The 25989-nt window shown below is 34.5% G+C and overlaps 1 protein-coding gene across 21 annotated transcripts in view; it reads right to left on the reverse strand.

Moving 5' to 3' along the window:
• Positions 1-25989, reverse strand: part of HMBOX1 (homeobox containing 1) — a 191277-nt gene that overhangs the window by 61038 nt on the left and 104250 nt on the right. For all 21 annotated transcript variants that reach the window (XM_072796119.1, XM_072796130.1, XM_072796122.1 and 18 more), the window contains one exon: positions 3381-3491. In XM_072796119.1, the coding sequence (XP_072652220.1) occupies positions 3381-3491 (111 nt within the window). The remainder of the gene's footprint in view (positions 1-3380; positions 3492-25989) is intronic.

Below are 25989 nucleotides of genomic sequence, written 5' to 3' on the forward strand. Positions count from 1 at the left end.
AAAAATCCCTTCTCTTATGGAAGCTGATTGCCTGACACAGTTGACTAATGTTTGTCCTCCAAAGTCTTCATGTTCTGTCCTATACATTTTTGAACATGTTGACAATCCCTTTGGTGTTCCTCCCCTGGCAGTCAACTGCTGAAATGTGACCACATTTATGAAACCCCTAGGTAACAGTTCCTTATTTACCTAATCATACCTTTGCTATCAGCCTAAGCTGCTCTATTAAGCAGACCAACTGCCAAGTTTTTGTCACTCACCATCTGATTTGCTTTGCTGTGTGCAAGTCATGGGAGGATTGAGGTCTTTGGGAAGACTGCTTAGAGCTGCACTTGAAGTGTTGCTTCAAGTATGATTTATCTTAAGACTATCCAGTTTGGTAGCCACATGTGGTCATTGTAATGCACCTGAAATGTGGCTGACTGGAAATGGTATATACTTCAAGTGTAAAATACACACCTGATTTCAAAAATCAGTACAAAAAGGAAGAGGAAGGAAGGGAAGGAGGGAGGGAAGGAAGGGAGGGAACTGGAGGGAGGAAAAGAAAGAGAAAGGGAGGGAAACAAAGGAACTGGAGGGAGGGAGGAAGGAAAGGAAGAAGGGAGGAAGGAAAGGAGGAAAAGAAGAAAGAAAGATGGGTGCCTGAATGGCTAAGTCGGTTAAGCATCTGACTCTTGATTTTGATTTCAGCTCAGGTCTTGATCTCTTGGTTGAGTTCAAGCCTTGCAGTGGGGGTTCCACACTAGGTGTGGAATTTACTTAAAAAAAAAAGAGAGAGAAAAAGAAGCCTCAGTACTTTTTAAAAGTATTGATTAAATGTTGAAGTGTTAATACATATTTTCTAAATAAAATATATTATTAAAATTAATTTTAGCTATCTCTTACTTTTTAAAGTAGCTACTAGATAATTTTAAATTACATGTTATTTGTATTATATTTCCACTGAATTGTGCTGCTTTAGAACATTTACCCAATAGCAGCAACAAAAGAGTCATTATTTCGAGAGATTTGCTTACATATCCAGCTATCATTAGAAGAATACCTAAAAATGAAAGTTCTTTGCAGAAAAAATTGCTAGCTAATAAATGCTGAAGGATTTAAATAAGATCGTCATCATTTTGCAATCCCCACTGGAATAACTCATTTAGGTAAGCCTCATCATTGGATGCTAAGACCACTGACAAAAGGTTGATGTCAAAGAGGCTATCCATCCAGTGGCAAAATGACGCCCTATGGATTATTTACAAACTACAAAGACAAGACCTGGTGGTCATTATTTTAACAAATGCCCAAACTTAGCATATGAACAGTGCTACAACCTAACATTACACGCATCTTGATATATGAGGTAAATGTTACCGACAAAGCATTTTGCTCCAATGTTTTATTGTGAAAATTTTCAAACATACAGCCAACAATGAAAGAATTTTATGATGAAAATCTATACTCAAATCATATATTTTACTTACTTACTTTATCACATTATCCATCTCCTTATCCATTTTATTTTGATGCATTTCAGAGTACACTGTAGACATTACTACAAGCCCTCTCTAAATAATCTATGAAGTATTCTTGCCAAAAATGTTTAACCTGAATCTAATCAAGCCTCTAAACCTAACTTCTAGTTTACAGCAAATACAGGGGCTATAGAGGAGTAAATTAATTGACACTAAGAAGAAACAGAAAAATCTAGAATATGGGACATTCTGTAAGATTAGATGGTTTAACAGGTTTGTTATGGAAAAAAAAAAGTTTGAGTGACTAGATTTAAGAGTCTAAAAAGACATAACAAATTCCAATTTGTCAATCTAAATCAGATACTATTTAATAAGAAAAAGACATACTTGTAACAATTAGAGAGATATGAATATAAACTAGATGTTAGATGGTATTATGGAATTATTATTAGTTTTCTTAGATATGGTAACGGACTGTGGTTATGCAGGACTATGGTAACGGACTACAATTATGAATGCTGAAGAGAAAGAGATGCGTATACATGCATATACGTACATATTTAAGTTTATTTATTTTCTAGGGATAAGGCAAATATAGCAGAATGTTAATAACTATTGTATCTAAGAAGAAAGTAAACAGTGTTCACTCTGCTGGTCTTTGAACTTTTCCATACAACTGAAACATTTCAAAATAGAAAGTGGGGGGCAGGGTAAATAAAAAATTCATTGTAGAGAGGCTGATATATGTCTGTTCTGTTTTGTCCTGTCTGGGCCTTTCAGACCAGGAATGTGATCTTTTTTTAAAAAAAAAAAAATCTTACCACGCATGTTTCTCTAATATTATTTCTACCTCAGAGTCAATGCTATTAATAGCTAAGTCTTCAATATGCAATATTCCAACTGATGATTTAATCTATAGTAAGCAAAGGCTTTAATGCTATATAGTATTACAAAAGGCTAAACTTGAGATCATGCTCATTGCCACCAGTCTGCATAATGTATAGATTAAGACAGGCTGCCATACAACTTCAGACTTTATGTACCATTTGTTAAAAGTATCCTACAATAGGTCTTGCCTATTCCTGGCAACTTCAGACATAAAGATTTTATTTTTGTTTTTTATAAAGATTGTATTTATTCACGAGAGACACACAGAGAGAGAGGCAGAGACGTAGGCAGAAGGAGAAGCAGGTTCTCTACAGGGAGCTTGATGCGGCACTCGATCCCAGGACCCCTGGATCATGACCTGAGGCAACGGCAGGCACTCAACAAAGGAGCCACCCAGGTGCCTCCAGACATAAAGGTTTCAGTGATCTTCCTTCGCATTTCATTCTACTTTTCAACCTATTGCTGCTTCCAAAGTCATGAGAGCAGCTTCACTCTAAAGTCCGAAAACATGCTTATCACCCAGGTAATTAGGAACAGAAAATCATTAGCAGAGATCACTGGACACAGTATAGCAATAACTAAATAAAAGTATGAATTTTACATTACTAACTAAAATAACATTTACCCCGCCCCCAAAAAAGATATGGAATCTTTATGTGTGTACCTTTAGTCGAAAAATAGAAAGAAGCCACTGACAATCATGATCTGTCTTTGAAACTATCGTCAGAAATAGCATACAACCTGGAAACAAAGAGGTGCCTTGGAGGAAGGAGTGAACATGACTAAATAGTATTAGACACTAAGTTAAAAAATGGTATTATGAGGGTTTAGGTTTTACAGTTAATGTTCTTTGGATGAGACGGAGTACATTCAGGGTGATATGGCTGTAGACAGGAGTGCTCTCTGGGAAAAAGGAACAACAGTAAAGTATGAAATCACCTTAGTGAAGACCAGTCAGCACATAGATTTAATAAAGTAATTAACTACATTTGTCTTGTTTCAGATGCAATAAAATGAAGAAATGATATTTACCAGGGTTTGTCTTCTCAAGTTGATACCATCGGTAAAATGCTCTTTTCTTCTGTTCACTCAGGTCTGACCCCTGCTGCAACAGCCAGTGAGAGATCCGGCTCTGGCTGATACCTGTGGCAGAGAGAGAAACAGCTGTGAGGGCACTGTTGGTTCTAGGTTACTGCGTGCTTTATTCTCTGAGTCACTCTATATAACAAAGCACCATGAGCAAACTCTCTAATATTGAACTTTTTTGTAAATGACTGCACTGGCTAGAATATATTCAGAAATGATCTACAAAGCAAAGCATTTTATTAAACAAGACTTGAAAGTGGTCTCTAAAATTAATCTATAAGCTAAGTTCATGTGAGATAAAGAGATTCTTACTAGTTGTATGTTGGAAGCTGATTAGATTTGTATTCCTACTACTACCTGAAGCCCAATCCTGGTTGAGAATATTAGAATATTAGAACTTTTACCAGATACAAGAAGAAGGAAAAAAAAATCAAGCCAGCAAGTTTAGCTATTCATTATCAATACTGAGAAAAAAGATTTAGGGACTGAGAAAGGAGAGGTCATTGAAAATAGCCTCTTCAATAAGGCTTCTAGCTTATTTGTTAATTCATGTAGGCATTTTCAGACTCCTTACTATTACTACAGGTAACAAAGAACTGGAAGAATTTTAGAGTTATGCTACAATACGACCTATTAAGAAATCTCAAGAGGTAAAGACATTCTTCTAAGACACAGACTTATTAAAAAAAAAAAAACTGAACAGAATATAAAGCAGTAGTTTTCAGCTACCTCTAAGAAGTTCTTGACAGCAATTAATTAGAAATGTGAAAAACCTCCACATGTGAAAGTAAAAAACCATGACTAAAACTTACTAGTATGAGAATCACATGCTTCTTCTGGTCATTATAGCTATAGAAAAAAATGAATAATTCAACATACAACTGGCAAAAGCAAAGAGTAATAGGGAAAATAAAACTGTCTTACATACCCGAGGTACTTTGCAAAAGACTATTCAGCTATCATAGAGGGTTAACAGTATCTAAATTCTCCCAAGGAATTACTTATGGTAACTGGATGGTACTGAATGCCACCTGTGCCAACACTCATTTAAAGCTATATAATGCACAACAGGAAGAATGGTTATCATGAAATAACACACCTCCTAACATGAGAAGAAAGAAGAGGGCTGGTGATCACACTGAATTCATTAAAAGCAAGCCCCCAGAGTTTCATACCTTAAAAACCTATGTTACAAGAAAATTTGAGGAAATTGAGGAGAGGAGAATTGTTAAAAGAAAGGTTGGAGTTTTTCAAGCAAGTTTCTCTGACTGGAAATAACTTTCACTTTCAAAGGATGAAAGTCAGTTTTCCAAAACCTAGGTGATAACATTCTCAAGTAATTCACACAGTAGTTTTCCAGTGGACTACAATTCAATGAGATGCAAGTGTTAGCAGCTAGCACTGTATGCTTGTTCTAAGAGAATGCAAATTATTCCATATAATTAAATTAGCCATTTAGCAATGCTTTCACCGAGAGTCTAGTTTCAAACTTTATACTACTTTTTACTTTACTTTTTTTTTTTTTAAGATTTTATTTATTTATTCATGAGAGACACAGAGAGAGATGCAGAGACATAGAGGGAGAAGCAGGCTCCTCACAGGGAGCCTGATGCAGGACTTGATTCCAGGACTCTGGGATCATGTCCTGAATCGAAGGCAGACGCTCAACCACTGAGACACCCAGGCATCCCTTTTGACCTTACTTTTAAACAAGGGTGAAAAAAAACAATCATTTACCACCATAAAATAAAACATGGTTTTCATGTCATAAAATGAAACTATTTTATATGGATTCTTCATATTGGTACCATACTACTCAAAAATAGGAAATATGAGAAAAATCTCTTAAGAAAAAAAAAGAATATACAGAGATTCAGAAACTTTTAGTATTGAATCTTCTGCACACAAGTCACAGAGCCCACTGGATATTGGAGCTGTCCAGGTCTGGCTGTGCTGTAGTAGAGGAAGAGGGCGAAAGCTCATCAAAAAGAGTTAAATTATGGTCCATTCCCATAATAAAATACTGGGCAGACTTTTAAAATGTTCTAAGACAGCCATTAAAACCAAACTAACACAAAAACAAATCAAATAAACAAAAAGCCATCAATACCAAGTGTTGGCAAGGACATAGAGTCTATGAAACTGTCACATTGCTGACAAAAGTTAGATGTCAGGGCCACTTTGAGAAACACCTGGGCAGTATCTACTAAAGGTGAAAATATGCATACTGTATGACCTAGCAATTTCTTTCCTTGATACAGCACAGAAATTTGTACATACTCAACAGAAACATGGGCACAAGGCATATACATCTTGTACACATACAGGCTTATGTGAGCATTACTCATAATAATCCCCAATCAGAAACAACTCAAACATCTATCAACAGAATACATAAAAATCATGATTTATGCATTCTACTAAAGACTACCATACCAAATAGAAAAAGGATAAACCACTGACTGCTACATGAAACCATGTAAAAAATTTTCACAAAAATAATAAAGGCCAAATAAAAGGTCAGACATACACATAAAAAAGCCACCCACAACCATATTACTCAATTTATATACAGTTAAAAAAATAAATAAAACTTATCTATATTAATGGGAAAGGGGTTAATTATAATTAACTGGGAGGTGTTATGAAAAAGGGTTATGTAGTGATTGGCATTGTTAACTGGTCTTTTATTTTTAAAAAAGTATTTATTTGTTTATTTGAGAGAGAGAGCATACACACAAGAACAGGGGGAAGAGCTGAGGGAGAGGCAGACTCCCGCTGAGCAGGGAGCCTGACAGCGGATGAGGGGCTCCATCCCAGGACCCCCAGGATCATGACCTGAACTGAAGGCAAATGCCCAACCTAATGAGCTACTCAGGTGCCCCAGCATCATTAGTGATTCTGATCTTGATGGTAATTATACATGTCTTTACTTTGTAAAAGTAATTAAACTTGGACACTTTATATATATTTCAATCAAAAAAAAGTTTCCCCAAAAAGTTTTCAAAATTCTATGCAGTGTTTAAAAAATTCAGTTGGTATGTATCAATATGTAGATGACCATGATACAAATGAAAAAGTATACAGTTTTATAAATATATTTTTACATAGCCAAAGATACAAAATAGGAATTTGGAGTGGCAGATTCTTTCTACATTGCATACCTTTATATTATTTTCTTAATCTTCCTACAAAGAAGTATTAATTTATTTTATTTTTAGCCCTTCCCTATAAACACTACATGCTTTATTGGTTGTTTTAAAAACACTGTAATGAAGTTAAACAACAGATATGTGCCAAAAGAAGTTACTTTCAGCCTTCTCTTGCCAATCTCCTGAGGTAAGCAATGTTAACTATTAACATAGGTTGTTCCACAACTTTCTCCATACGTAACCAACCTGATAAAACAAATGGAAAAAAATGTAATAAAGAATATCTTCCTATCTAGTCTTTTGTGTGAGGAGGAAATAAAGAATGTCTTCCCTGTAAATTTAGTATTAATTTTCATATAGTATATACAGAAAATAAAGTAATAAAGTAGTTTTTTCCAGAAGAGTCACTATAAAAACTAAATATGTACAACAACACACTTTGGAGTGATTTTTCTAAATTAGCAGCTTGCTGATAAGGTTCCTTTAACACTCATCCTTCTGTAGCTAGTTCAAGCCTTTGGAACTTTAGTTGATCTAGGTGTCAAAAGGACTTGCTTTTCTTTTCTGTCTGCTTTGGTACTTCTCCTTGGGAGAAAAATTCCCTCACTACCCGCCCCCCCCCCCCCCCCCCCGATGAAAAAAGAAAAAAGTCATTCTCCACGTTTTAGCTCTTCAAAACCTCTTCTCCACCTTTCACAGGGAAGAAGAAAAATTCACATATAATTTTCATAACTCTCTTACACTGAGATACTAAAACTAACTCCCCATTAATTTCTTTCCAATAAGAAAGTGATTGGTCACACTGCATTCAAAAGACGAAAAATATCATTCTCATTTACATTCTTTTCTGAGCTTTAGTTTCATCATGCTCCTTCCAGTTCCTCAAATGCCATGCTCCCTTCCACTAGAGGGCTCTCTACTACAACCCATTCTGGCACAAATCCCTAATACTAAAATTTTAAATGTTTTCCACTTCCTGTGCAATGTGTCACTACTGACCAATCAATCACATCATCTTCACCCTTGAAATGTTAGATACAACCATCCAGTGTAACTTTTCAGTCAGCTTCAGGGGCTGCTTTGCTAGCTCCTTACATGTTAGTGTCCCCAGGGTTCCATCTCTAAGAATCTTCTCTCATTCTATACACTCTTCCTTTGGTCATCACAACTATCAAGTCATGATTTTAAAATTCTAAATGCCAATGACTTCCAGAGCACCAGACTGTTCTTTCAAACCTTCTGCGAGATGGCTTCTTGAGATTTTTCCCAGTCTCCAATATCATTAATTTAATTAATATCATCTTCCTTTAAATCTGCTCTTCTTCCCGTGTCCCCCATCTCAATTCTACCTTCCACTCTACTCTTTCCTCCAATCCTCACATGATTACCATATCCAATCCCTTCTTAAAATTCTCTTTATGTTCTCTCCAATCCTCATTCCTGATGTTTGGAATCTCAGCCTCTTTTGTCTACACAACTGAAATAAATCTGATAAAAGAACAAGCCATCTAAGATAAACAAAGACAAAATCTTCATGATCAGATCCTTTTTAATTACAGGATCATTTCACAATTGAAAAAGTAAAATGTGATTCTTCAGCAGTTTTCTACTTGAGAACTGCAGTCATCTCTACAATTTACCTTTTACAGTGCAACTAGTTATATCGCAAAATTTTAAGTTAAAACACATTCTCCATAGAAATAATTCATAAACATGCAGAAAAAAAATCCATCCTCCATCCCAACTTTTCCCTTATTTCCTATCCTAGAGTTTTATTTGGTGTGAATCCTTCCTGATTGTTTCCTGCACACTTAAGACACGAACATAAACATACATATACATCTAAGTTTTTTTAAACACATATTTGGAGTTATTCTATACATAACAATGTTTCTCACATAATTGGAATTTTTTATGCAGTACATAATGAATCTTCATCATTCTAATGATGATATAGTATTCTACACCAAAATCCATTTACATATTTACCTATTATTAAACATTCCAGTTGTTGCTAATGGTTTACTATTATAAATGATGATGCAATAAGCACTCCATGTATATCTCTGTATATATGAATGGTTATTTTAGGACTGATTCACAAGAATGGAATTTTTTATTCAAAGCATACGGGCACTGAAGTTTGTGACAAATACCAGATTGCCCCCAAAAAAGGTTGTACCAAATATTATATTCTAACCAATAGTGATGAGACTGTCTCTATACATTCTCATGATTACTGAATACTAAAAAACTTATTTTGAAAGTCTGACTTTTTGTAATGCATGCTCATTATTAAAAAAGAATTATAAGCAATTCAGAGGAAAGAAAAAATTAAGAGGAAAGCTAATAAAAACACACATATATCCAAATTCTTACTACTTAGAAATAACCACACTCATGACAAGATCATTCCAAGCATATGTAGACCCTGGGTAGGCAGAAATAATTGCTAAAGGTGGACATATGCATACTGTATGACATACTATATGCAGAATTTTAAAATATAAAATCCAATTTGATTTGGATGGAGAAAAAAATTTTTTAATAAAGTAGAGTGGAAATAAAAGATGTACTCAGGTTTAGTAAATGCTTTTTAAAGGCAAGTAAGGTACCTAAAGGAATACATTAAAGCAAGGAAAAGGATTTTACAAAAACATCAGGAGGTTGGAAGCATTACTTTCTAACTTCTGGGCAATATGTAATGGCTCCTGGCTTAAAAAGCTGAGGAAATTAGCAAGTAGTGGTGGCCAGGCTCTAAGATGACCCTTAATGACCCTCTTTGTCATCTCCTTCAACCCTGCTTGATGGCTGGTTTGTGCACCACAGAATATGGCAGAAACGACAGTCTGTGACTTCTGATATTAGGTTATGAACAACATACAGCTTCTGTCCTGCTCTGATGGTTGGTTCTAAGGGAAGCTAGGTGTCATGCTGTGAGCCCACTCAACCTGACCTGTGGAGAAGCTCATATGGCAAGTAACCGAGGCATTCTACTGAGAACCATACAAGTGAGGCATCTTGGACATGAGTCCTCTAGTTTTAGTTAAGTCTCCTAGCGACTACAACCTCCTAAGACACCCCAAACCAGAATGACCTGTCTAAGCTGCTTTTGGATTCCTGACTCACAGAAACTGAGATTTAGGTTCCAAGTTGTTAAGACCTAATGTTATTTCTTATTCAGCAATAGATAACAAATACATACACAGATACTATATTTTCCCCGTATTTCTCCCTGGCCTATACACTAGCTCCTGATATTTGGAAGATATTTTTGCATAGTCAATGTTTATGTTCTGTTCTGGATTCATAATTCCCATAGTTGTTTATTCATAGTTCTAGATTCAAACGAATTCAAGATTTACCCTACAGTACATTTTTTTCGTTTTTAACTGAAATATATCTTACCTAAAGGACACTGCTCTTAAATATATATATATTTCAATGGCTTTTGACATATGTGTGCACATGTGACCATTATTTTCATGCTTCCTAAAATAAAATAACTGTCCCTTTCCAGTTAAGTCCTAAATTCTATGTTTTCAATTTAATTTTTGGTTGGTAAGATTTCTCCATTAAGAAGTTTTTATCACTACAGGTTTATTGGTGTTGTACTCCCAGTCCTTGTATGCTTATGTTTGTCTTCTATGTTTATTTTTTGAGAACAACACTACAAGGGAAATAACTTGGAGGGGAAGAGTCTTTCCTTCAAACTCTGTTAAACTATAGTGATGTCAGTGGGAATGGCCAAGTAAGGACCTCTGAAAAGCAAGTCCTCTATAAAAGCAACAACAGCAAAAGAGGCTCTACTATAAAAATACTGACAAAATTGTCAATCAACTTTTCCAGAACTCTGGAACTTAACCAAAGGTTTGCAACAATCCAAGGAGTCCTTATTCAAGATAAAAAGCTAAATTTTAGTAAGGCCAGTTGTATGACTTTTTAACCAGACCTACACTTATTCCCATCATCACAGTAGACTTGAAAACCAATATTCTGGGATCCCTGGGTGGCGCAGCGGTTTGGCGCCTGCCTTTGGCCCAGGGCGCAATCCTGGAGACCCAGGATCGAGTCCCACATCAGGCTCCCAGTGCATGGAGCCTGCTTCTCCCTCTGCCTGTGTCTCTGCCTCTCTCTCTCTCTGTGACTATCATAAAATAAATTAAAATAAAAAATAAAAAAAAGAAAACCAATATTCTTGCAATCACAGTGAAAACCAGGAGTGGCCAAGTAGTCACTGGAGGTTTTCCCCAAAACACCATTCAAAGAGAACTATCATTATTTGACCTATTTGGCAATGCCCTGGAAACTCCCTTTTGTAAGGCTTGCCCTTATTTGACCTGATTCAGACCTCATTCATGTAAATAACCTTTTCTCAAGAAGGAAAGAATGAAAGGAGGTGGTTTGTTGAAAACAATCAGTGACAATCATTTAACACTGCATTAATATTAATTGAGGTAACAATGACATTTGAGGCAAACAAGGAACTGACCAAAATATTTAAAAAGCTGAGGAATGAGAGGTCTATGAGTAACTTTGACAAGCTCTAACATATTTTTAGGAAATCTAAAAGACCAGGCATATGTATAGTGCTGTGTACATGATTAGGTCTACATGCATGATCACAGTAATGTGCATGCACAGGAAAGAGCTGTGAAAGCCCTAAGGTCTCACCTCTGGCTAAGTGAAGCATGATGTAAAGAGAAAGTGAAAGCAGAGGCAGAATTATGAAGTACCTACCTGAGTATTAAAGGCATGCCTCAAAGCACATTCAAAGCCCCTTCAAAAGCTGGCAAATTTATTGGCTCCTGGCATTTAAGGAAATCTCTGTCCAATAATTAGCTGATAACTAAGATAACAAGAAACTTCAGTAGCCACACACCATAAAGAATACTGACTACAGGATTAGTTCAGGAAAGTCATTAAAAAAGAAAGAGCAACAATATCAAACAGCAACCACAACAAAGGGTGTGGCGAGGAATCTGATTTCCAGATTTCCGCATTATATTATTTAAAAAGTGCCCAGGTTTGAAAAACAAAACAAAATTTATAAACCATGCAAGGAAATAAGAAAGAATAACACAAACATAATAAAAGAAGCCGTCAATAAGCGTCTTTGAAGAAATCCAGATGTTGGACTTACTAGACAAAAATTTAAATCAGCTATTTTAAAAATATTCAAAGAAGTAAAGAAAACATGTCTAAAGAACTAAAGGAAAGTCTGAGAAAAATGTCTCATCAAACAGATTATCAATAAAGAGATATGAATTACAATAAAGAATCAAATAGAAATTCTGGAGTTGAAAAGTACAAAGAGTGAAATGAAAAATTCACTAAAAAGTTTCAACATCATAAGTGGACTAGCAGAAGAAATATCAGTAAATCTAAAGACAGGTGGACTGAGATGACCTATTATGAGAAACAGAAAAGTGAAGAAAGATTATAAAAAAATAATGGCCAAATAATTCCCAAACTGGTAAGAAAACATTAACCTAGAAGAAGCTCAGTAGTATTTAAGAAGGGTAAACTCAGAGATCCATACCTAGAAACATAAATTGTTGAAAATCAAAGACTAAGAGAAAAATTGAAAGCAGCAAGAGAAAAGTGACTCATTATGTATAAGGAATACTCAATAAAATTAATAGCTGATTTCTCGTTAGAAACTGTCAGAACTCAGAAAGCAATAAAATAATATATTCAAAGTCCTAGGGGAGAAAGAAAGAATGTCAAACAAAAACTCTATATCCAGCAAAACTATTCTTCCAAAATGAAACAGACATTGAGGCATTGCCAGATGAACAAAACTGGATAGAATCTGATGTCTGCAGACTTGTCCTACAAAAGAAAAACTAAGAATTCCTTCAGCTGATATGAAAGGACACTAAATAGTAATTCAAATACACATGAAGGATAAAGAGTGCCAGTAAAAGCAATGACATAATAAACATAAAAAACAATATAAATGTATTTTTTTGTTTATAACTCCTTTTACCCTATTTGATTTAAAACTGGATAATGTAATAATTATAAACCTAAGTTGATGGGCAAACAATGTATAACATGTAATTTGTACGACAATAATGGCACAAAGCAGGGGGAGAGAGAATGAAGCCATAAAGGAGTCAAGTTTTTTTATATTATTGAGTTACTATTAGTTTACACTAGCTTGTTATAAATTATATAATTTATAATTATATAATTATAAATATATTTATAATTATATAATTATAAGTTAATGGTAATCCTCAGGGCAACCATTAAGATAATAACTTAAAAACACATAGTAAAAGAAATGGCAAGAGATTTAAACTGGTACACTAGAAAATATTTAACAAAAGAATGAAGTAATTAAGCAATAAGGGAACAAAACAGACACAACACAAAAAGACAGATATAAATCCTACCTCATCATAATTATACTAAATTTAAATGGATTAAACACTCCAGCAAGAAAACAGGGACTGGCAGAATGGATAAAAAACATGATCCAACTGTACGTGGTCTGTAAGAGATATATTTTAGATTCAAAGACACAAATAGGCTGAAAGTAGAAGTATGACAAAAGCTATACCATGTAAACATAGCCAATGAAAGTTTGGCTAAAATAGACTTAAAAACAAAATTTGTAAGGAGACAAGAGGGTTAGGTTAATTCATGAGGAAGATAAAACTAAATATATAAATATAAAAAAGAGCCCCAAAATATATGAGGCAAAAATTGACAAAATTGAAAGGAGAAATAGACAATTTTTTAAAAGATTCTATTTATTTATTCATGGGAGACACAGAGACATAGGCAAAGGGAGGAGAAGCAGGCTTCCATGCAGGAGCCCAATGTGGGACTTAATCTCGGATTTCCAGAGGCAAGGTAGATGCTCAACTGCTGAGCCACCCATGCGTTCCAAGAAATAGACATTAAACAACAACAGCTGGAGACTTCAATATTCCACTTTGAATAATAGATAAAACAACCAGACAGAAGGTGAAAAAGGAAACAGAAGATGTGAACATCATAAACCAACTAGACCTAACAGCTAAAAGACATTCTACTCAACAAGAGTAGAATACACATTCTTCTCAAGTGTACATGGAACATTTTACAGGATAGATAGATGTTAGTCCACAAAACAAGTCTCAATAATTTTTAAGTCATATGAAGTATGCTCTACAAACACAGCAGAATGAATTATAAATCAGTAACAGGAAAAAACTGGAAAATTCACAAATATGTGGAAATTAACAGAGTCCTAACCAATGAGTCAGGGAAGAAATTATGAGGGATATTATAAAATACTTTGAGATTATTAAAATACATATACATACAACATTCCAAAACATATGAGATGAAGCTAAAGAAGTACTCAGAGAGAAATTTGTTGTAAATGTCTCTACTGAAAAAAAGAAAAAATACCTCAAATTAATACTCGAGGCTTGCACCTTAAAAAAACTGGAAAAAGAGCAAACTAAATCCAATATAAGAAGATGAAGGAAATAAAATCACATAAAGGAAAAATAAATGAAGCAGAAAATAGAAATATAATAGAAAAAATCAACAAGATAATAAATTGATTCTTTGAAATAGGCCAACAAAATTTAGAAACTTTTAGATAGGTTGACAAGCAAAATGAGAGAAGACTCAAATGAGTGAAGACTCAGAACTAAAATCAGGAATGAAAGAGAGGGCATTCCTACTGACCTTACAGAAATAAAAACAGAATTCTACGAACAACTATATGCCAAATTATATATAACCTACATGAAAGGGACAGATTCTTAGAATAACCTACTGAATTTGATTAAAAAAAACAATATCTGAACAGATCTACAGCAAGTAAAGATACTGAATTAGTCAAAATCTCCCCACAAAGTCATATGACTACACTGGTAAATTCTACCAAGTATTTCAAAAAGAATTCACACACACACACACACACACACACACACACACACACATGCATGCTAATCCTTCACAAACTCAAAGAAGGAGGAAACACTTCTCAATTCATTCTGTAAGGATAAAACCAGACTAAGATACTGCAAGAAAACTATAGATCAATATCCCTTATGAGTACAAATGTAAATATTATCAACAAAATAACTAGCAAACTGGTTCCAACAACATATAAAAAAGATTATACACCATGACCAAATGGGATTTACCTCAGGAAAGCTAGGTTTACTGAATACATAAAAATCAAGCAGTATAAAACACCATATTAGTAAATGACAAAATCCATGGGATAATTTTAAGACACAGGAAAAGAATTTGACAAAACCCAACATCCTTTTGTGATATAGAACACTGAACAAACTAGGAATAGAAGTAAACTTTCTTACCTTGATAGAGGACATCTATGAAAAATCCACAGTTGACATCATACTTAGTGGTTAAAGACTGAAAGCTCTGCCACTAAGATCAGGAACAACACAGGGATGTTTGCTCTTACTATTTATATTCAATATAGCACTGGAGGTTCCAGCCAGAAGAACAATAAGACAAGATAAAGAAATTAAAAAGCATTCAGATTGGGGAAGGAGAAATAAAACAACCTGTTGGCAGATGACATGATCTTGGATATTAAAAAATCTGAAGGAAACTATGTGAATGCACACAAACACAAAACTATTAGAACTAATAAATGTGTTCACCAAGATTACAGAATACAAAATAAACATACAAAATTAAATTTTATTTCTATCCACTAGCAATGAATAAAAAATTCAAAAAGTAATTCCACTTACAATTGCATCAAAAAGAATGAAATATTTAAGAATAAATCTAACAAAAACAATGCAAAACCTGTAAAACAAAAACTACAAAAAACTGTTGAAAAAATTTAAGAATATCTAAATAAATGGAAAGACATTTCATATTCATGGATTGAAGGACTTAATATCATTAAAATGATAATACTCCCCAAACTGATCTACAGATTCAATGTAGTTCATATTCAAATTGCAGCTAGCTTTTTTTTTTTTTTTTTGCAGAAATTAATATAGTGATCTTAAATTTCCTATGGAAATGTAAGGGACCCAGGATAGCCAAAACAATCTTAGGAAAAAGAAGGACAAAGTTGGAGGATTCATACTTCCCAGTTTCAAAACTTACTATCAAATTATATAATCAACACCATGTGATACTGTCATTAAGACAGACATACAGATCAGTAGAACAGAACTAAGAGTCGAGAAATAAACCCATACATTCATTTATGGCCAACTAATATTTGACAAAGTTGACAAGAAAATTTAATAGGAGAAGAACAGTCTTTTCAACAAACAGTACTGGAACAACTAGATATTCAAGCGCAGAAAAAACGGATGTTGGATTCCCACCTTACATCATACACAAAAATTAACTCAAAATTGATCAGAGACCTAAATGTAAGAAATTATAACGCTCTCAAAAGAAAACATAGACATAACTCTATGTAACTTTGAGCTGGGCACTGGTTTCTTAGCCAAAAGCAACAACAAAAAAATGGATATTATCAAAATTAAAATCTTGTGTGCATCAAAAGGCACCAATAAGAATGTGAAACCTGTATCTGACAAGGCACTTTTACCTAGAATACATAAAGAAGTCTTACACAATTCAACATTAAAAAATAAAAACTCAATTAAAAAATGAAAGATTTGACTAGACATTCCTCGAAAAAAATATACAAATGGCCAAAAAGCACATGCAAAGATGGTCAACATCATTGGTCATTAAAGAAATTCAAATTAAAACTACAAGATACCACTTGACGACCACTAGGATGGTTATAATTAAACAGATGAATAATCACAAGCATTGGTGATAATTTGAAGGAACAGGATCCCTCATATATTTGTGGGTTTGTCAAATGGAAAACAGTTTGGCAGTTCTTCAAAATGTTAAACACAGAATTATCACAGAACTCACAATTTCAGTCCTAGGTATATTCTAAGAGAATTTGTCCACGCAAAAACTTGTACATGAATGTTCACAGCAGCATTATGCATAATAGTCAAAAAAGGGGAAATTCTCCAAACATCCATCAACTGATTAACAGATAAAGTACAGTATATCTAGATATTGGAAAATCATTCATTATTTAAAAGAAATGAAGTACTGACATCATAACAGGTAATCTTTTCACAACCTTGGAAACATTATGCTAAGTAAATGAAAGGTAGACACAAAAGTTCATAGAGTGTATGAGCCTATTTTATGAAATGACTAGAAATTTGTCTCTAGATAAATCTATAGAGACAGAAAGTCAGTCAGGGCCTGCCAGGACCTGAGGGAATAAAAAACTGGGGAATGACTTACGGGTATGTAGTTTCTCCATGTTAAATTTTATTTATACAGGAATATTCCCATTATTCTTGTTGCTTAATCCCTTTCAAACTTTTTCTAAGATTTATTTATTTGAGAGACAGAGAGTGCAAGTGGGGTGAGAAGCAGAGGGAGAGGAAAAGAGAATCTCAAGCAGACTCTGTGCTGAGTTTGACCTAGGGCTGGATCTCAGGACCCTAGCCAAAACCAAGAGTCAGACACTCAACCGACTGAGACACCCAGGCACCCCTAGAGGTGTTATTCTTAAACCAAAAATAGTGTATGAACTATTCATAACTAAGATACTTTCAGACAAACTTATTTCTTTCTCCAGAATGGAGGAAGCATGTCTCAGTGCCCACCATTTTCTCATTTGACTCAGAATTCTTATTTAATTTAGTCTGTGTTTTAAGGTTCTAGTTACTGCTTCATCAAAACAGTTTTTCTTATATTTCTCTTATTTCTGCTTGGCTATGATAACCAGAAGTAAAGAAAAATTTTATTTTGCTATTTTAAACCAGCAGTATCCCTCAATCTTCTAAGGTCTGCTGATCTAACGGGCAAACCAAACAAAAATGCTGTTAATTTGCAGTTGATTATTCTTATTTAATTTTCCAAGAGGCTGCAAATCTTTTTGTATATTTACTGGTCATTTATATTAAATCTTCTGTATATTATATACTGATAGCCTTTGTAAATTGTTCTATTGATTATTTATTGTTTTCATAATAACATGTAATTATTCTTTTGATATATCATTGACACTAATCCTTTGCTATTATTGCAAATATCTTTCTGTGTGAATTTTGTTAGTGTCTTTTACTGGACATATCTTAAAAATTTTACACAGTTAATTCCACCTAATTTTATCTTTTCGATTTTATGTATTACATAGGAAAAGCTTCCTACTGCAAAATAACAAAAATATTCACTATTTTCTTGTTAACAGTAATATAACAGTAACTTTTATCCAACATTAAAAAGTAAAGGGGGGGGGGCCTGGATCGCTCAGTCAGTTGCACATCAATGCTTGATTTTGGCTCAGTTCATGATCTCAGATCAAGCCCTGTGTCCAGCCCCACTAAGTGGGGGATCTGCTTGAGATTCTCTCTCCCTCTCCCTCTGCATACCCTCCACTTGCACTCTTTCTCTCTCTAAAATAAATCTTTTTTTAAAGTATATATAACTAGCTCTTTATTTTTTTTATTCTTTTTTTAAGATTTTATTTATTTATTCATAGAGACACAGAGAGAGATGGGGACAGAGGCACAGGCAGAAACAGGCTCCATGCAAGGAGCCCGATATGGGACTCGATCCACGGTCCCCAGGATCACACCCCAGGCTGCAGGCGGCGCTAAACCGCTGTGCCACCGGGGCTGCCCAGCTCTTTATTCCATATGGAAATTAATGTTTGTTTCTGGTGTGATGTTGACACCTATTTTGATTTTTTCGTTTGCAAACAAACAACCAATGGAAAACACCATTTCCTTAGAGATTTTAAACACTTCCTTTATTTAAAGCTAAATTTCCCGATATACAAGGATGTATTAATGAATTCTGTTCTGTACAATATGATCTTATTTACTTACTCTAACCATTTAATATCTAGTAGGGCAAATTTGTTCTCTTTCCTCTGTTCTTAGTTTTTAGTTTATGCTTATGTACTTTCTCTTAGAGCTGAATTTTATTTTATTTTTAAAAATATTTTATTTATTTATTTGAGGGAGAGAGAGAGAGAAAGAGAGCAGGGAGAGAGGCATAGGGAGAGGGAGAGCGAGAACCTCCAGCAGATTCCCTGCTGACCACAGAGCCTGATGTGGGGCTCAAACTCACAACCCTGGGATCATGACCTGAGCTGAAACCAAGAGTTGGGCACTTAACTGAGCCACCCAGGCAACTCTCTTAGAACTGAATTTCGAAGTTCTATTAAAAAAACAAAATTTGGGCAGCCCAGTTGGCTCAGCAGTTTAGTGCCGCCTTCAGCCCAGGGCCTGATCCTGGAGACCTGGGATCGAGTCCCACATCGAGCTCCCTGCACAGAGCGTGCTTCTCCTTCTGCCTGTGTCTCTGCCTCTCTCTCTCTCCCTCTATCTCTCATGAATAAATAAATAAAATCTTAAAAAAAAAAATTTCCATGGTGACTCTGATTGGAATCAAAGAGCACACAAAACAAATTGGTAATACTTGAGTTGAATCTAGCCAGTGCACATTATTACTGATAAGCCTATGACATGGTATATGTTTTAAAAATTGGTACTTAAAAATAAAATCAGTCACCTCTCTTCTATACTTTACAACACATTCCCTTCCCCATTCTACTTGAAACATACAGATTTGCCTTATTCTTTTATAAACAGTACTCCATAATATGATATATTAAAACTTACCTAACTAGTCTTCTACTGATAGAGACTTAGGTTATTTATAATCTTTTGCTAAAATAGAATATGCTGTAATAAATATTCCTGCACATTTATCATTCTAGACATAAGCAACTATTTCATTGGATAAATTCCTATAAGATAAATTACACGGTCAAAGGGAGTGTACATAAACATTTTTTTAAGTATGTTGCACATATAAAAGAATATGTGTATTTAAAAGAATATGGGGGTGCCTGGGTAGCTCAGATGGTTAAGCATCTGCCTTCAGCTCAGGTCATGATCTCCAGGTCCTGAGATCAAACCCCACATTGGACTCCCTGCTCAGCAGGGAGTCTGCTTCTCCCTCTCCCTATGCCTCTCACCTTGCTTATGCTCTTTCTCCCTCTCTCTCAAATGAATAAATAAAAAATATTTAAAAGAATATGATTATTATTATCAAGCTGAATCTTATCAAAATCTTTATCTAAATTTTATTTAATTTATTGAACAAGTATGTAGTTAGTGCCTGTGTGTGGGATACAAGCAAAAGCAAATAGTTTAAAGTAGTTACTGATTTGCTAAATGTTAGCAGTTGATTGAAAATTATAGTATTGTAGAAGATGGGATACTATGCATTTTTTGACAGTCATAAAATGTGTAAAATCATATTTTACATCTTAAATATATACAATTTATCAAAAATTTTAAACTAAAAACAAAACAGAAAAAGACAGCCCCTAAAAAATTGGCAACAGATTTAAACAGGCAATTCACAGAAAGTATAAATGGTCAATGAATATGAAGTGATGTTTAACCTAAATAATCAGAAAAATGCATTTATAACTACAGTGATGAAATATGCTAAGAGAGTAAATCTTAACAAGTCTTCAGCACAAGCAAAAATTATTTTGTAGCTATGTAGTGACAGATGTTAACTAGACTTACTGTGGTGATCATTTCACAATATATACAGATTTTGAATCTTGAATCATTATGTTGTACACATGAAACTAATGTGTTTTTTTTTAAGATTTTATTTATTTGAGAGAGAGGAAAAAAAAAACATGAGCAGGGGGAGGGGCAGAGGGAGAAGCAGGCTCCCCACTAAGCAGGGAGCCAGACATGGGGTCCAATCCCAGGACCCTGGGATCAAATGACTTCAGCTGAGGCATACATGTGACCACTCAGGAGCCCTGAAACTAATTTTGTTGATCAATAAAAAGTAAAAAAAAAAAAAAAAAAACTGCAGTGAAATACTATTTCACTCTTCTTATGTTAGCAAACATGACAATATCTAACAATGTACTAGTTACTGGCAAAGATAGACAGCAATGGTTAAAGTTCCAACTGATTGGGAGATCAAGCCAAGCAGGATGTTCATCAGTATTTACACCACACTTTATCAGATCTATGACAACAATGATCATAAGGTGATCGTTATTTTATGTACTAGTAAAAGAATAACATCACTAAAAAAACAAACAAAAAAACCCAAATCCAGTGATTATACTCTTTGTGTACTGATACGGAATAATTTCCAAGTTAGAAAAGCTCAGTATAGAATAGTGTAAATAGCATACAACCTATTTGGCCAAAAAGGAGAAAGGACTCTGGATATAACTTATTTGCTTTTTAATTTTTTTTTAGATTTATTTGAGAGAGTGTGAGCATGAGTGGGAAGGGCAGAAGGAGAAAGAAAGAATCTCAAGGAGACTCCACATTGAGCGTGGAGCTGAATGTGGGGCTTGACCCCATGATTCTGAGATAACTACCTGAACCAAAACCAACAGGAGGATGCTCAACCAACTGTGCCACCCAGGCACCCCTATACTTATTTGCTTTTTTTTTAAATTTAAAGATTGTATTTATTTGAGAGAGAGAAACAGATAGCAACAGAGATAGTAAGAGAGAGCATGAGCAGAGAGGAGAGGGAAAAGCAGGGAGCCTGATGTGGGGCTCAATTCCAGGACCCTGGGATCATGACCTGAGCCACAGGCACATACTAATTGACAGCCACCCAGGTGCCCTACTTATTTGCTTTTAAATGCATGAAGTATCTCTCCAGAAACTGGTAACATTTCTGTCTTCTGGGAAGGGAATTATGGCTGAGGGATAGAGATAGAAGACAGATTTAGCACTATATATCCTTATGTACATCTGAAGTTTAAACCACATAAATATATATATATATATATACATATATATATACATATATACACATGCATATAGTAATATAAAAGTAAATTTATATTTTTTAATTTAATTTTTCACTTTTAGTTTATTAGGCTTTTATTTCAGTAATAAAAATACACAGAAAAATTTAAAAATCCACTTTAGGGACCTCTGTTAAAAAGATACTTTTGAATGATTTTTCATTTCTCCTTCTATCTTTTATTTTTTTTCCTTCTACCTTTTAAAATAGATTCAATGAAATATCTTTAACACATAACACAATTCACCCATTTAAAATGTACAATTCAATGATTTTTAGTATATCTAAAGTGTTGTTGTACAACCACCACCCCAGATGATTTCCCCTCCTTTTGAATAATAAAATGAGGATACTAGACAGAACCCTGGCAAGGTCAGCAAGTAGAAAAATTATGCAGAAAATCTTGTTACAAGGGGAACGGGATTTTTCCCCTCCTAATTTCTAACTCTCCTCAGGTACTAGCTGTAATTATATAAATAGTATTTTTAAGGCAATTTTATATATGTCAAACTGTGGAATAGTAATGATGAAGAGTTTTTCCCATACTAGTATCAAAATGAGATTTACACAGTATTTTTTTTTCAGATGGAAAAGGAAGTATTTTAATAGTTTTTTTTCCCAATGATTGTGGATATTCTCTGATACTACACGAAAACTTGACAAGTAATACATTCTTAAAGGTTAGCTGTGATGTTAAATCTGCCATCAATTCACTAACAAGCTTTTTCACACTCTTACATTAAAATCCACTAATCTACTATGAATTTTTTATTATGTTAGTTTTAGGTATACAATATAATGACTTGATTATTTCTTGTGAAATGATTACCATAATAAATTTGGTTAAAATCCATCATGACACATAGTTAAAATTTTTATGTGTGTAGGATAAGAACTTTTAAGATTTACTCTTTTAGCACCTTTCCAATATACAATAGAGCACTGTTAACTATAGTGCCCATGCTGTAAATTATATCCCCAGGATATTTATAAGTGGAAGTTTGTACTTTTTGACCGCTTTCACCCACTTTGCTCACCCCCTCCTTCCCACCTTTGGTAAACATCAATCTGTTCTCTTTATCTGTAAATTTGGGGTTAAGATTCTACATATAAATGACATCTCATAATCTTTCTCTGACTTATTTCATTTAGCATAATACCCTCAAGGTCCATCCATTTGTTGTCACAAATGGCAGGATTTCCTCTATTTTTTTGGCTGAATAATGTTCCAGTGTGTAGGTTATTTTCATCCCATAACTTATAAATATGCTACAATGAACAAGGGAGTGCATATATTTTTTAAAAAGTTCATTATTAAGTAGCCAAAGGCTGGAAACATTATGTACTATCTAACAATATCTATCTAACAAACTTATTTAGTCTCAGGAAGCTTGGCTTCAGAAAAGTCAGGAGAGGGATTAAGGAATATAACAAAGACAATAACTTAAAAAAAAAAAAAAAACTTCTATGGCATTTACCATGTGCCAGAAACTATATGGACCAACTCATTTAATCTCAAAAATCCTGTTAGGTATGTATTATTATCATTCTCATTTTCCAAAAGAGGAAAATGATGATTATTAAGATGTTCAGTAACCTACACAAAGATATATAACTAGTAAGTGACAGAAATCATATTCTGAATCTTCAAAATCATGTTCTAGACCACTGCACTTTACTGCATTTATATGCTGAAATGCTATGTAATAAACCTGGCTTTGAAGCAAGACAAACAGTAATTATTTGTGTGACAATGGGCAAATAATTGACTCTCCTTTAACCTCAGTTTTCTTGCCTGTAACTGAAGAAGTTAACACCTGCCTCTCAAATACATAAAACAGTTAGCACAGCATCTAGCACTTGGTAAGTGTTAAAATAAATTACAGCTAAAAATAAAAACCCTCCAAAAAGGGAGGTTTAGCTAACAAGGTGCACAGCAGTAAAATGCAGAGCCACTGGTCATCCATAACACTTAAGGGCTCTATATGCTCTCCTGGTAGTTACCTAGCACACAATGATAAAGCTGAGCTAAAGACAAATAAAAGCATGGGCAACAATTGTTCAAGAGGTATTGTTCTTACTAAATATTATTATGCGTGATAATTATCTTAACACATAGCACTCAAACATTTCAAAGCCATTCTTTACGGTACTAGAAAAATCAAGACAAACTGGTAATTATATCTTCCCAAAAAATATTTAGCAATGAAAGGGCTTGGGTGCAATGGTCAATCTTTATATTTTACAACAAAGGAGAAAAAAAGCACTTTTATGAAAACAGCATATTTTAGTCTTTAAAATGTCTCAAAACATTAAAGATCACATTAAGATGTTTCTAAAAACTCTTTCCTATGTTTCTCATTAAGAACAATGACAGGACACCTGAGTGGCTCCCGGTTGAAGGTCCGCCTTTGGCTCAGGGCGTGATCCTGGGTCTGGGGATTGAGTCCCACATCAGCCTTCCCATGGGGAGCCTGCTTCTCCCTCTGCCTGTGTCTCTGCCTTTCTCTCTGTCTCTCATGAATAAATAAAATGTTAAAAAAAAATGATGACAAGCCTTGGGCAACGTTATATTGAATATGTACATTAAAATCAATGTGCTAAAAAAAATCAATGTGTTCAAAACCAAGAAATTGTCCACAGATCTGCTGGGGAATAGATTTAGAGATAGGTCACTCAATATTTTTAAAGCTACTACAAGAAGTAAAATCTCATAGCTTAAGTGAGTGAAAACTATGTTCTACTCAAGCATAGGGGAAGGGTTATTGTTCTATCTAAAGCAAATTCACGGGATCCCTGGGTTGGCTTGGCAGTTTGGCACCTGCCTTCGGCTCAGGGCATGGTCCTAGGGTCCCAGGATCAGGTCCCACGACCAGCTCCTTGCATGGAAACTACTTCTCCCTCGCCCATGTCTCTGCCTCTCTCTCTCTCTCACTGTGTCTCTCCTGAATGAATAAATAAAATCTTTTTTTTTAAAAAAAAAAAGCAAATTCAATTTGGTTTGTGGTTTGTCATCTTGCTATTTTAGGCAACTGGGTAGGGGAAAAGTATTTCTGCCAAGGATAAAATCATGTAGAAAAAGTGCTGGCAACCTTTGAGGTATTAAGGACCTGATAATCTCCACTAGTCTATATTCTATCTGAAGCCTCCAGTACAAGGTACAAGCACTAAAAGGTAAGATCCTTTAGTTAAGTAACAGCTTAACTATTAAGTCACTATTTAATCACTTAAAAAAAAAAAGCAGTTTCAAAGATATTTAAGGAAGAAATAACACCAATTCTGTATCAATTCTAAAAACGCAAGGAAAAGAAACACTTCCCAACTCATCTTATGAGCCCACATTATCATAGTAACAAAACTAGACAAGGACATTATAGGAAATGGAGAAAGCAAAACAAACCCTGAACAATAACTCTAATGAACATAGGTACTAAATTCTACAATACTAGAATATCAGCAAATTGAATTGAAACATATACAAAGGACAAAACATCATGAGTCAATGGAACTCTTTCTTGAATGCAAGGTTGGTTTAACAGTTGAAAATCAATCAATGTAATTTATCATATTAACAAGACTAAAAAAAAGAAAAATCAGGTGGTAATCTCAATAGATGCAGAAAAAACATTTGATAAAGTACAACATCCATTCATGATAAAAATTCTCAGAAACCAGAAAGAGAAGAAACTTCTCTTTAATAGTTGAAAATCAACCAATGTAATTTACCATATTAACAAGACTAAAAAAGAAAAATCAGGTGGTAAACTCAATAGATGCAGAAAAAACATTTGATAATGTACAGCATCCCTTCATGATAAAAATTCTCAGAAACCAGAAAGAAACTTCCCTTGAAGGGCATCTTATTTTTAATTTTTTTTTTAAGATTTTATTTATTTACTCATGAGAGACACAGACAGAGAGAGAGGCAGAGACACAGGCAGAGGGAGAAACAGGCTCCCCACAAGGAGCCTGATGTGGGACTCGATCCCAGGTCTCCAGGATCATGGCCTGGACTGAAGGCAGCGCTAAACCGCTAGCTACCTGGGCTGCCCCCTTGAAGGGCATCTTGATAAAGGATAGCTATGAAAAACCTACAGCTAAGATCACACTTAATGGTGAAAAAGTGAATGCCTACTCCCTAGGTTTGGAGAAAAGGTAAAGATGTCTGTCCTCATTACTATATTCAACACTGGTGGTGCTTATCAGCAGATTAAGGCAAGAAAAAGAAAGAAATTGAAAGGAAGAAGTAGAATTATCTCTATTCATAGATAACATGACTCCCCACATAGAAAATGCTAAGAAGGGACACCTGGGTGGCTCAGTGGTTGAGTACCTCCCTTCAGCTCAGGGCATGATCCTAGGGTCCTGGGATCAAGTCCTGCATTGGGCTCCCAGCAGAAAGCCTCCTTCTCCCTCTCCTCTGCCTATGTCTCTGCCTCTCTCTGTGTCTCTCATAAGTAAGTAAATAAGTAAATAAAATCTTTAAGGAAAAAAAAAAAAGAAAATCCTAAGAATTTTCTTAAAAG

The sequence above is a fragment of the Canis lupus genome, chromosome 24, assembly GCF_048164855.1.
Source record: "Canis lupus baileyi chromosome 24, mCanLup2.hap1, whole genome shotgun sequence".
NCBI classification, from domain to species: Eukaryota; Metazoa; Chordata; class Mammalia; order Carnivora; family Canidae; genus Canis; species Canis lupus.